Source organism: Erigeron canadensis, chromosome 1 (assembly GCF_010389155.1).
Source record: "Erigeron canadensis isolate Cc75 chromosome 1, C_canadensis_v1, whole genome shotgun sequence".
Classification (NCBI taxonomy): domain Eukaryota; kingdom Viridiplantae; phylum Streptophyta; class Magnoliopsida; order Asterales; family Asteraceae; genus Erigeron; species Erigeron canadensis.
Window position 1 is genome coordinate 18,419,463 of NC_057761.1, and position 14,354 is coordinate 18,433,816.

Consider the following 14,354-nt stretch of genomic DNA (forward strand, 5'->3'; position numbering starts at 1 on the left):
ATTTTCCTTTACAGTTTGAAGAATTGTGTGGAAAGATAGATCCTTTCCATGAAAGATGGATGAACTTCTATACACAAATTTTACGAAGTACAGGAAGGATGCATATGAAATTCATCCTCGCTTTTTTAGTGGTTGCATTGTATTGATTGTGGATGTCACATCTCGTGATTATCTTTCAAAATACTTTAAAGTTACAACTTTACATGACCTTTATCAATTAAAACAAGAGAAAAAATACAAAGCATGATATAAAGCTGAACTATTCCAACTTAAATGTTCACAAAGTTGTCCATTATATGTTAAAGGAACCCACCTGCTTTTCAATTATGAAAACATCATGGAGAGACATTTATCTTTACAGAACAGTTTATGCCAATTCACTTTTCGAAACCTTCTTTTATATATTACTTTCTAATTCTAATATTTCATGTACAAACTACAATCAACTTTCCTTTATTATTCGCTTTTAATTACAAGATAAAAAAATATGTTATGAACATTCTAAACCAATTGTGTTGTGAATTGGGGACATAACTGCTAACCATTGATCACAAATAAATAGACCATAACATTTGTCAGGCTCACCGTGGATCGACTTTTGAATATGCAAAACCCGAATATATGCAAAGAAGGAAGCACCTTGAAGAGTGAGAGCCAGAAAATTAAGTTTCTGGTATAGGAAACAATAATCCCTGAAAAAATGTAAATGTATGCATTAATGCTTTGATTTGGGATATATTATCGAGTGGAACTAGTAAAAATGTAGACCAACACATATTTTGAAGAAAGAAAAACGTCTAACTCATTCTTTATTCAGAAAATAAGATGATTTATGAAATTTATACTTTGGTAATCATATAACAGACTAGTTATATATGAAAAAGTAGAACGAAAGGGGATTTCAGGTCACAACCCGACACACCCAGACATCTCGATCCCTACAGATAAAATCCACCTGTTTTGACCCGTCCCCAGCCGGTCTATTTTCCACCTGTACCGGAAAAAAATAATACTAAGAAGTAACTTGATTTACCTGAGGATATTGTGATTGAATGTTTTTATCCAACTTAGCTGTTGTGTTAGAATGGCATTTACGATTTGACCGTACAGATGTACTAGTTTTTGAAGACACGGAAGGCAATGTACGCCAAAGCCAAGAATCTGAAGGAGATTTTGGTAATGGTGGGGGAGCAGGCAAATCCGACCCATGTTGTCGAGAAACTTTGACTTTTTGGTCAACCTTGGGATCTTTGCAGACATTGATTTGTTTGATCATTTCTTTTTCTTCTTTCAACATATCAGCAAGCAAATCTGACTTAAATGGCTCAGTGGGCATAAGCAAAGTTCCAAGAATATCCACATCATTTGCTTTGAAGTCGGGTTTGGCAGATTTCACATTATGTATTGCATCAACATAAAGAGTCTTCTCAACTGCAGAATTTTGAGAGTTGGCTTCTTTCTCATTCTCATAGGCCAGTAATTCTTTAAAGCTAACCAGCCCTCTCTTCGGTAAATTTAGAGCAGTTCCTTCACAAACAGGAGGCATAAATGACTCACTATGATTATTTGAAATTTCCCGATCCTTTAAATGATCATACATTCCTGGTCCTTCTAGTTGTCTGGGGTCTTTCTGATTGGTAGCTCCGGTCAAATCATTCTTTGAATCAGTTTGGTCTATCTGTTTTGTGACTGACGTTTTGTGCTCATCTGCAGCAACTCTAGCAGGCTAGAATCGGAGGAAATTTATAAGAAACATGTAATGCTTTATGCATCGTAGTCGGAAAAAAAAAAGAAGAAGAAGATGGAATATTGAGAAACAAAATAGAGCAGAAAAATTGGGCAGATTGGGTAACAGATCAAAATGTAGGTCCCTTTGCCACCGGATCTAACAAGATTAAGTATCTAATGTATAAGTGCGGAAAATCTTATACAAAAGCAATCAACAACAATATATCAACACGAACACGAATATGAATAAACTGGAACCGTATATTACTTCAGTAAATGCAATTACAAGTAAAATACCAAGTCCCGAAGTACAAGAATATGAATGAAAACTAGAACTCCAAGAACAACCTTAAACATAAGGTTAATCTCTATTTATACTAAACTTAATGGACTCAAACGGACCTCGAACTTCACGGACCCAAGCCCGAACTCGACCTGGAGCTCGACCTGGTCAATGGTCGAGGTTGACTGGTCAAAGTTCGAGGTTGACTTTATTATACGCTAAAACTTAACGTTCGACTTTATTACATTAACTAAAGACTCAAAACTACATTTCACAAATGCTGTTGTCACCAGGAAATGCACCAACACAAAACAAGTCTGTCAAAATGTGTAACTTTTTGCTACGGCTAGAAATGGGTGAGGTCCACTTGAGTAACCCTGGAACACTTTTTTTTTGAAAGCTCACACATCTTTATAAAACGATCATTGTATCAAATTAGATTACAAAGCTCAAATAAATTAAATAATTATCTTTTCATTTTTTAGCCGATAAAGGTGAATTAGGAGGTTTTATGCATTAAAATTGCATAGTGCGATTTTGTTACCCTAGACGCATCTTCTCTCTAGCAAATGATCTAGGTACCTGAAAATGGAAATTTTAGGGAATAAAAGATGTAGAAGAATGTGTCGTTCAAGCATGTTGGGTAACCGGTAATGGTAAAACGGTTGGGTCAAGTAGGGTAGCTTTATGGTCCTAGTCAAAACACTTTGGGCAACTTGAGATCAATTTCCTTTGTTGCCAAGCTTCTAAATTAAACTGGCTTGACCCAGGATACACACATAACCTAAATTGACCCATGGCTTGTAACAGCCACCTCTACCCTAAATATACAATGTTAAAAAGATATTTACCTGAGCCTTGGAGCTAACAGTTGCAGAGGCGGAACGAGGTTTACTAGCAGTAGATATTGGCAATCTAGACCTCACACTTAATCCTGGTATTGGATTTAGAAGGCCTACAGAAGAACCCTTAAAACAAAAATGTGGCAGCAATCCACAAACCTTATACGACATATTATCATGCTCATCATAATCGGATTCACTATCTTCTTTATCACCGTTATCATCATTAAGCTGTAAAAAGTTGGGACCATAGGTAAGTTTCGGCTGCTCATTTCCCTTATTCACTACTACTTTTTTCACCTCTCGTGGCTTCTCATTAATCCGCGGAGATATATCAGTAGCATCCACATACAAGTCACCTTTACCACCATCATCATTGGTTATTATATATACATCTTGTTTTTGAGGTTTTGTCAAAAGCCTACCCGGAGGGAGCTTTGGAACAATAGGATGTTTTTTGTGTGTTTTTCTTTCATCCTTTGGTTTTCCAGGACTTTGTTCCCATACAAAAGGAACACTTCCGGGGTCTCTCAACGGGCCGGAATGCATATCAGATTTAGTAGATGGACTTGGATGTAACACTGCAGGAGCAGAAGAATTTAAGTTCTTCTTTTTGGAATCCTTTTCTTTCGATGTGACACGTCTCACAGAAAGCAGCGGCCTGTTAAAGTTTAGTTTCTTATCTTCCATTTATAATATCTTCTGCATACAACAAGTTTCATTACTTGAGTCTGTAAGCTGATATTTCAACCAAATAACTAAATATACTGTAGCTTTCACTAAAAAGTAAACACAAGGGATGTGGTTTTTGAATAAGCTGTCGCACACATGGTCTGTCATGTGTATGCACTTTGCTTTCGTTAGCTAAATCTTTATATGGTTTTTTCCACACTCTTGTAATTGTAATGTTAATCGAATGATATAAAATTTTCGGGGTAAATATTCCATTTTATCAAAAAAAAAAGCGCTTTTTCTAGCTAATATCGTTGTGAACAAATAACAAAACATAAATTCAAACACTATAAACATACAACCAAAAAACTAAAAAAGAAATATAAATCATATTTTGTGAAACAGATTGTCTTATCACACACACTCACACATGCATGCCTCCTATTCTTATAACACACTTTTGCCAGAGGTCTTTTTCTAGACGCAGTCTCTCTATCCGCTTGGGTAGAGATAACTATTTACATACAGTCTATCTATATCTCACCTTAATTTCCAATATGGACATGATTGGATATTGTTATTTGTCGTTGTTTTATTGTCTTATCAAAATCATGGCATAGCAAAAAAAATAATAAAACCTTAAAAAGAAAGAATAAAAATAAACAACAACTGTTTGATGATCATTAAGAAGAAAAATGATGTTAGAGAGAAGACCACAAACAAGGAATAAAGGAAAACTTACGTTTGTGTTTTTGCTGCTGCTGCTTTTTATTGCACCACTTGTTATTGATGATGATTTGGAGATTTTGATAGCTTTTGGTTTGGTTAATGAAAACAATCTGTCAAAGTAAAAGGAATCTCAGAGAATTATTTGGAAAAATTTTGCATTGAACTTTAAAAATGGTAAGCTGTTATTATATATATTTATATTTACGAGCAGCATCGATACGTTTCTTAGTTTAGGAGGAGAGTAGAGGAGTATTTAAGTTGATTAGATTTGACTTGCTCTTTTCTTCAGTGGTCAAACCTTATTGGTTTTTTGCCTGCCTTGTAAATGTGTATCTGAGTTGTCAAATGCCAAGTGAGCATTCTTTAATCGAGACTTACATTTAGAGCATTTTATTAAGAAAAAACTTAATTGTCGTTGTCTCATTCAATGGAAGTTAAAGTATGAAATATGTAAGTTGTTTCTCGTGGACCAATGCCATCACGTCAACGCGGAATTATTATCGTCTCGTAACACTGTAATTACATGATATAATTTTTAATTATAAGTTCCAACCTTGTCTTTGAAAAATATGATTAGCCGGTTGACGGGGTTTTTAAGGCATAATGCGGGTGTAAACTCCTTTATGTGATACGAGTAATTTTTTCCCTTTTCCATAAAGATTCTTAACATGGTTTTTGGTTTTGTTTTTTATTGTATTCTTTTTTTTCGAATATTTATCGCATAGGAAAATCTTATCATATAATGATGAACGATTTCATCATGGGATGTTATAAGTATTCAGAGAAAAAACTTTAAGGATTATCATCCTTAAAAATCAAAACTTAAAACCCTAGATAAAACCGGCAATGTCAGCAATGCTAAATATCATTGGGTTTTTTTAGGGCTAATTACTTAGACACTTTTGTTTTTGTGGAGTTTTAACAAAAAAAAGTTCTATTGTGGGGAAAGAAACCAACTAAAACATTTTTTGTGGGATTCCGTACAAGTAGTCAGTCAAAAATATTTTTTAATCTCACTTTTTTTTAACTCATTTCTTGATTATATGAATATTAATGTCATTTATTTATTGTCTCATTTCCACATTCCACTCCATATCTATAATATATATATATATATATCATCGATCCAAATATCCATTCGAAATCTATATCTTACTATCTTTTATCTATAATAATAATAATAATATCCTGAAGGTATATACCCCTTGCATAATCACCGTAGTTTTAATCAGCTAATTATCCAACCATCTGACTCTGTCTTTATGTTTCATAATCACTTTAAGGACATACATCCAACGATCCCTTGAGCGTGCACTATATCATAGCAGCTTGAAATAATGTTTATCATCATGGATAGATTAATCTCAATAACATCAATTTCACCCTTTCCATTCAAAAGAAAACCCTAAAATCAATAAACCCTTATTACACACACAACCACAATCCCAACCTGATTTTACCTTCACATCCTCACCGAACCAAATCGATTCATGTGTGTAGGATAATAAAAAAAAACTAACTCAGATTTATATATAATAATGACAATAATGGTGGGAGAGAAGAATGAGGAGGTGGTGTATGGTGGTCCACGCAATCGCCGACAGTGGTGGTGGTGTGTTGTGGCACTTGGTGAATAGACAAAACAACTGTTGTTGCTTCTTCGTGTTTTACAAATCCCATAGCTGCCAACAAACAATCATCGACGGAGATGATCGTGTGGGAGATTCCGGCAAGCTTCATTTCCAGCGATACAAATGTATATGTATGTGTATATGAATAGGAATATGTCTAGATCTATGTATGTATGTGTGTAGGTCTATATGTATGTGTATATGAATCGGTGGCAGATTTTGTAGTTGGGTTTTTTCACTTTTTTAATTTCCATAAAAGATAGATGCGTGTATGTTGATGTTGATATGTGTAGAAATTTGAAGAGGTGGCGGTGGCGTGAAAAGTGGATCTGATTTGTGAAGATGAAGGGAACAAACACACATTTAGAACATTATTTTATAATTAACATTTCACTATGTTTATATGGCTGTCACGTGGAATAAATTAGGATACAACCAGATAATTAGAGTCCAGGTAAGCAAAAGCAAGTCAGAGCCTCACAAAAGATGTTTTAGTCGGTTTCTTTTCTCATAATAAAACTTTTTTTTGTTAGAACCCCACAAAAACAAATGTGTAAAAGTTAAAGTACTTTCCAGATAATTGAGTTTTTTTAAAATTGTATTCATGATCAAGTATTTTATCAACAGTATTAAATTCAATACATAACTTGGTGGCCTTATGAGTCACGTGCCAACCTTTTTGTCCTAGTATATGTGGGGTGGGCAAGAAATTTGGTCCATTGCCAACTAACACTAGGTAGTCAAATATGGTGAGTCAACTTGCTTGGTGGGTCAAATATAAGCTCTGTTAGTTCCTATAGCATTAGAAATATCAAGACTTTTTGGCCAGTGTTGTTGGTTCAAATCGCAGTAAGAGGCATCATAGGTCAAAGAAAATTAGAACACATGTACGTATTATTATGACAAGTGGATGTTTTTTTCGTTAAAAAGTGTAGATTACTAGTTTACTATTCAAATTGAAACAAATAAATAAGTTTCACCTAAAACATCGTAAAATCATCACCCATAAATTACCACACTTGAACATGGTATTTATGGAAACAACGGATAGTTATATTGGTTATACTTGCGTAAATACAAGTTAGATGTTCCCGCAATGCGACGGTAATGGTGGTAACGGCACGGGGTGGTGGTGGTGGCGGCGATGGTGAAGGGTGGCGGCGGCAGTAGCAACAAGTGCTGGCGGTGACGGGTGGTGGGGCAACAATGGTAGTAAATATAAAAGTAATTGATGTTAAAAGAGGTGATATTGTTATTTTAAGGATTGGGGGATTTATGTTGTAAATTATTTCATTAATGATATTATAGGTATATTAGGTGGTAATGTTAAAATTAATTAATAAAGAAAATGGGTATTTTTGTTTGTTATTTGTTTTTCTTTTTATTTCACTAAAGTTGAAAAAAAAAATGGTAAACTGAAAACAATATTTATATGAAGTTAATTTTCATATGTTTCTTTTTTAGCTTTCGTATTGATTAAGTTGTGATATTTGTCATACACTTTTGTTTCTCATTTTATTTAACTAAAGTTGAAAAAAAGTAAACTGTAATCAATATTTATATGGTGTTCATTTTCATATGTTTATCCTTTAACTATCGTATTCATTAAGTTTTAATATTGGTCATACATTTTTTGTTTCACAATTATTATAAGATTTATATATATTAAAACTACTCGTCCAATTAACGAGCCTGAACATTAGTATGATATATAAGTGGATTTAGCCATTTATTTTAAAACTCTAAATCCCTAAAGTTTGGGGATTTGGGGTTATCTTTAGGAATCGAAAATATGAAAGGATTTGGGGAACTGAAAATTGTGACATCCGTCACCAAAACTGGTAATTTATTATAGTCTCTAACTTACGTTCCAAATTTCTTGACTAGTCAATATGCCTATATAGTATAACAAGCATAGAAATGTGGTGATCATTTCCAATATGAGATTTCTATTACTTGGATTTCAATAGTTTAGGATTTAGATATTTGATCTTCCTAAACATAGATGACTATAACTATCCCCGTAATTTCTAGACTTGTAGTTGTTAGTCATATTTATTTCTAGACATTGATAAATTACCATACGCTATCTAGTGGTGAACAAAATCAATAATTATTAAAATAATATATAATCAGTACAAATAATAAGATGATAATAATAATAGTAAGATATCATATGTTTAATAAAAAAAATTTCGATCATAAATTAAAGTAATCCTAGTTCCAAATCCCACACTTGGGAACTTACGACCAAAAGCAAGGGATTTAGAATCCCATTTTAATTCAATTTATAATAATAATATAGCCTAATTATATCAAAACTGAAACACTTATCTCTATAACAAATATAAATCAAATACCCTAAATAAAAACTAAAACCCTTTTGATTTTTTTTTCTGCTGTCGAACAACAAACAAAGTATCACCATCACAAGATCAAATATTTTTTTTTATTAATATCTCATTGTCAAAGCAAACTTTGGTAAGTTTAAATAATTTTTTTTTATTATTTTAAAGATCTTTTATATAAATTTATGGTTAAAGTTCTTGTAATATTATATTTTATTTATGTTGTCAAGGTATCTAAGGAGTGATCATCAATCTTGGGGTAAATTACTGATCTTTTCTTTTCATATATGTTTTTATATATATAAGCATATCTTTTTATTTATTAATCATTATTCATAAGTAACCTATGTTAATGAATATGTATATTATGGCAAATTTATAATAATGAATGAAAGGGTTTTTTTTAGGGTTAAATCAAAAACTTGAAGTATAAATCATTTTAGTGTTAAAAGTTTACGTATTTCTTGTAGCATAATAATTTATGTAATTAAAGAAATCCAATTACGAAGGCATGGAAATCATAATAACAAATGTAAATAGGTGTTGGAAAGATTTGAAAGTTTATATATGAATATTTAGTTGTAATAGTCTTTCGAACAGTAAGTTGAGTTATTTCAGAATCTGGACAGATTCGGTATGTTAACTTTGAAAGGTTGTATCTTGGTCATGAAAGATGGTTAAATCATGTTTTTGGTGTCTAAAATTAAGTTCAGGAAGTCTACTTTCTGGTGGAAGTGGTTTCGTGTCAAAATATGAAGTTTAAGGTTGTCAAACGAATTTTATAACAAAACCGCGCAAAGCTGAGTTTTCCGAACAGATTTAGGTCGACTTAAATAGTCATATCTTGGTCGATTTTATGAACTGGAAGATTATTTTTTTCCAGAAACATTTTTAAGATTTAAGAGTGTACAGTAAAAATTTGGATTTTTTTTCTTTTCTGCGCGCAAACAATGAATTTTCTGACTAGTCTGTAATTATGGAATTTTTAAAAATAGTTAGCGTGCGAAATAAATTAAATAAAAATTCATGTAAGTTTATAACACTCTAAGGTTACAGTAGTTAAGATTTGAAAACTTGAATTGTTCATTTCATCCTAATAAAAAATAGATAAAGTTACCAAAAATTTCAGCGAATATGAACTTGTTGAATTCAATCATAAATCATTAAAAAAAATACTCTATATTAAGTTATGTGACTTGTAACTTAATAATATATGACAAATAAGTAGCGAATATTTTGAAAGTAGCCATATATGTATATCATCAAATACGGGTTACAATGGACGGTTATTGACCATGTTCATAATTGTAACTTGTTCTTATATATGTGTTGTGTAGATTCTAGTGATCATTTTGGACTTTGCACAACTACTTGCTTGTTGAGGTGAGTTTCGTGGCCCTTTTTGTTTTATTTCTTTGAGGGAAAATGATGCTCAAAATACTTTTCATTTCTTTACTAGCTGTGTCAAAACTAGTTTGTTTTCTTGGACAAATACGTGTAATTATGATATGTGTGTGCTAGCTTGCTTGTGTTGATTTCTATGATGCAATAGATATCTATCGATATCTATTGAAGACTATTTATGGCAATAGATGTTTGTCGATATCTATTGAAGACTATTTGATAACTATTAACCAACTTTATACTCCAGCTGGTAGTTGTTGGTGGGCAATGTGTGATTGAGTTGTTGGTAGGAGTGATGGGGTTGTGTTGTTGGATAACTATGATGGCATTGATTAGTATTTGGTATGTATACATGCTACTACATGTTTATATTTACACTATTGTCCATACTTCATGTATCATGCACAACAAATTCATTTGTATTCCTTTACACCTACGAAGTCACCAACATTATGTTGACGTTTTCGAGCATTCATTTTCAGGTAATAATAATGCTTAAGGAGACTGGGCATATGGACTTTAGGAAGACCAATAAAGAGATTAACTATTTTCCAAATCTATGTTCGATCAAAATGATGCTTTATTAATAGTTCGTTTCACAATCATTAATAAAACTTGCTTTGGTTCAACTGGTAAAGATGCTTTGCGGATAGAACGGTGGTCGCGAGTTTGAAACTAACATCGAGCTGTAATTTGAGATTTGGGGATGGAGTTCCTCTTTTATATAGGAGTATAAATGAGTACCATGCTACTCCATATCGAAACTATATGTGTGTGCGAGTTTTGTTCTATTATTTTGCTTTGAGAATTAATGATCTAATGAGATAGAGTGTTAAATAATAAAGAAGCATGTAATGAGATGACGTGTTGATATTGTAACACCCGTTGTTTAAAAATACGGATTTTCAAAAACTTTCGCCTAACGGCGTTAAAAGAAAGTGGAAGTAAACTTTAAAAGTCCAAACCAGCAAAATCTGTTTGGTTTATTCATTAAATGGTGTTACTAGCCATATCATCAAAATAAGTTCAAAAGGAAACTCATCGGTTGCCCAACATTAAACAACCGACCACATTATCAATACAAGTCATTATTATCTAAACAAAAAGCAAATGTCTAAAGCGAGCGGCCACTATGGGTAAACTATAGCCAGCTTCAAGATCATCTACCCATGCCTCACATCTTCTCACATCAACCTGCTCACTAATGTTGGACCTAAGGGCACAACACATTTTAAAAGAGCAAGTGTTAACTAACGAATTAACTAAGTAAGATAACACAAAGTTTATAAAACATTTGTCCATTTAAACATTATTGAAAAGTCATATTAAGTCGTTAAGGCACATATCTCCAAACATATCATCTCACATACATATCATAGCATCAACATCTTTCATATTACGATGGGTCATCCTAAATGTGCCTAGTCATCTTTACATCTCACATATAACATCTGAACATCTTTGTAGTGGTGACATAAGTCACGCTTCACATATACATATACATCTTTTTATGTGTAACATAAGTCACACCCGACTAGATGGATAAACCTTACGGTTGCCTATCAATGTCGTTAAGGAATGGCAAGCCAATCCAGGAGTAATCCGTATGTACATGACAAGTAGGGCGGGTCAGACCTCCCGTATTACTCTTCACATCTTTGACCAAGTGGCAAGGAGCCACCCAAGAAACCACATCTACGCACCCGTCGGGCAAGGGCAAGTACGGGTTAAGCTTAACACTTTCATCTAAAATTACGAGCTCGATTTCACATCTCATATAGTTTAGGTTTCCACATTACTTAAACATCATCACATAATCATCTTTTACGTTTGGACCCTAACACCATGGCAACTTAATAAGTCTAGTGAACTAGATGAACAAGCCATGTAGTCATGCACATTATACATATCATCAACATATAAGACATTTCAATTCATCTCAAGACATTACATAGCATTTCATAGCATATCATTACATCACATACATTGTTACATCCCATACATCATCATATATCATTGCATATCGTATATCATTACAACATTGCATATCATTTATCATCTTAGTTCGTACATCATTTCATATCATGTCATATATCGTTGCAAAACATCTGTTATCTCATATCACATATCATTTCATATCGTATCATCTATTAAGCATACATAGCATCTCATATCAGTACATATCATTGGGGTAGCATTTCAGGCTTCAATAATACATAGCCCATATCACCTCTCGTATAATCCCGAATACCCATAAGCAAACAAGATACCATTTGGGAAGTTATTATATGAAAACTATGTTTTTGTTGAACCCTCAGCGTGTCAAAGTAGTGTATCTTACCTTGGTACAGCTTAATAATGAGTTACGTATGTCTTACAATGCTTGTTAAGTATCCCCGACAACCTATTATACATTAAATATACATTACATAAGTTAAACGAAGCGAAAATGGTGAAGAGCAGTTAGTGGGGCGCACCGAACATTTTCTGACCTAAAACTGACCCCCAGTGGGTCGCACCACATTCCGGTGGGCCTCACTGGCTTCAGATTTTTCAAAAACGGGATTTTCATGTTTCTTTCATTTCGAACCCATCTCAAAACCTCACAACCTGAAACTTTCCAGATTACTTCAAGGCATCTTTTAAGACTTAATTAACACCATGAATCCATCAATTGATCCTTGGATTACTTACATACATTAACCACTTAATTAATCACGCGAAAGACTCGAAATTGATAATTGAATTGCAACTAAAGCATACCCAACCCTTAAACCAGATATGGGTGGACAAAATCTATCAAATACCATTACCCTATGATCTTAGAATGAGATATTACCTGTAGGGATGATTAAGGGATCGAAAACTAGAAGAAATCACCACCGGATCGTCTCGAAATTGTAAGAATTGAGAGAATGGTGCTTAGGGTTTTGAGAGGGAGTTCTTTGAATGTGTAATCTGATTATGGGAGGATTATAGGTCACGTGTATGACCTATATCTGCTGTACCATCTTTCAAATTAGGCCCCTCAACTTTACATCTTCACATCTATGGCTTAAACGACTTAACGGGAATACTTCACATTTAACACATCTTAATCATCTTTGACATCTTAAACACATTAACTTATACATCATTAAGGCATTAAAGCCTTCCACATATAGTACATTAATCACATATAAGCATTAAATCTCCTAAAGACTTAACGGGCACATTGTGTTGACTTACAGACTCAAGTAAACTGTTAATTAAAAAGTTCGGGATGTTAGGGATGTTACATATATCAGTAGCTAGTTTGTTTTTAGGCATTGATACTGTGATGGTTTAGCCGTTGGTACATCCTATATATAATCATTTCCAGTACTTCGAAGGCCTTAGCATAACCAAATCCCATTACGCATCCGATATACTAAACATGTGGTAGGTTAACTACTGGTACACTATACATAAGGTTATCTCCAATGAATACCTCATGCCAGTTGGGATTTTATTAAACGAATAACATGAATGGGTTAAACCCGATTTGAGTGACAAAATTAGTTTTACATTTCATAAATAACCATTTAAACAGATTGCGCAACGAAAGCGTGCTAATAAACTATCAAATCATATTTAATATCCCATCCCCTAGATACACATGCATGTAATATAAGTAACCTAATAAGTAAGGGATAAGGATCTTGAAATGTAACAAACTTTGAACGAATGTCTATAGTAGGAGATAAATAAAGTTGTGTGTATTGTATGTAAACATCTCTAAAATAATGTTTATTGTATGTAAGAAAATGTATTTAACCAATTAAAATCAGACAAGTGGCACCTCTATGTGGTTGCCACATATGTTTTCTTACATACAATAAACATTTTTTAGAGTTGTTTACATACAATACACACAACTTTAGTTATCTTCTAATATAGACATTCGTTCAAAGTTTGTTACATTCCAGAATAGTTATCCCAATAAGTAAAAACTAACTTGATTGCGGTAGTAGAGATTCCTTATTCAGATAAAAGATTCAGAAAACAAGATTCCAAAGTGCAAACCTTCTAAGAGTGCGTACATGAACAATGTCTCAACCAAGGATCTGCTAGAATAATTCAAGCTTACGACCACAACCAACTGAATGCCTTCTTTACCCTTTGGTCGAATTTGAATCCCTCTTCAACCAAGAGGTTGAATTTAAAACTCTTATCCAAGAGGGATATTTCGAAATCCTTACAAACAGAAAAGGCAGGAAACCTTTTATTGAAACTAATATAGGTTTAAGTGTTTAACTATAATTAAACCTAAAACAGTTTAGGGTTTTTTGTTTCTTTGGATAATTGAAGTCGACACACATAAAAGAAGGAAAGGATTTTCACCTTTGTGTGTATGTTAGTGATTTGAGAGTTACACGAATTAACTCAGAGATGTATGGGGTTTATATAAGGTGAAGTCCAAATCAAATTAAGAAACTAAAAAGCCTAATTCGTCCCCCCCTTCCTGCAATTTTTTAGAATCGCCTTAGGGGGTTGGTGGAATGGATCAGGCTTTCCTGATTTTAGTTAATCAATATTAATTAAATTGAACTTTTAACTAATTAATCTTCAACCTGTTAACTCATTTAATCAACCAGCACTGATCAATTATAACTATTTATCTGACTAATTAAATTAACCATAATAAAGATCACAAATGATCGTTAAATCTCGTTGGTTTATTTATTTATCCAATTAA

The 14,354-nt window shown here is 33.0% G+C and overlaps 1 protein-coding gene across 2 annotated transcripts; it reads right to left on the bottom strand.

The window, feature by feature from the left end:
* Positions 1-366: 366 nt before the first annotated feature.
* On the bottom strand, positions 367-4,446 carry LOC122579673. 2 transcript variants are annotated; one of them, XM_043751895.1, is made up of 4 exons: positions 4,268-4,446; positions 2,863-3,555; positions 1,034-1,726; positions 367-692 (listed from the first exon to the last, which is right to left on the bottom strand). In XM_043751895.1, the coding sequence occupies exons 2-4, from the start codon at positions 3,541-3,543 to the stop codon at positions 663-665; spliced, it is 1,404 nt and encodes a 467-aa protein (XP_043607830.1). In that variant the 5' UTR covers positions 3,544-3,555; positions 4,268-4,446; the 3' UTR covers positions 367-662. The 2 variants fall into 2 exon arrangements, with proteins under 2 accessions (XP_043607830.1, XP_043607838.1); XM_043751903.1 differs by lacking the exon at positions 4,268-4,446 and having other exon boundaries at positions 2,863-3,630.
* Between the last annotated feature and the right edge of the window lie 9,908 nt (positions 4,447-14,354).

Coding starts and splice junctions, on each gene's coding strand:
- LOC122579673 (XM_043751895.1), bottom strand. CDS start 3,543: ATGGAAGATAAGAAACTAAACTTTAACAGGCCGCTGCTTTCTGTGAGA. Junction 1,727..2,862: donor CTGTTAGCTCCAAGGCTCAG/GTAAATATCTTT, acceptor CTCCGATTCTAG/CCTGCTAGAGTTGCTGCAGA. Junction 693..1,033: donor TTCAATCACAATATCCTCAG/GTAAATCAAGTT, acceptor ACATTTTTTCAG/GGATTATTGTTTCCTATACC.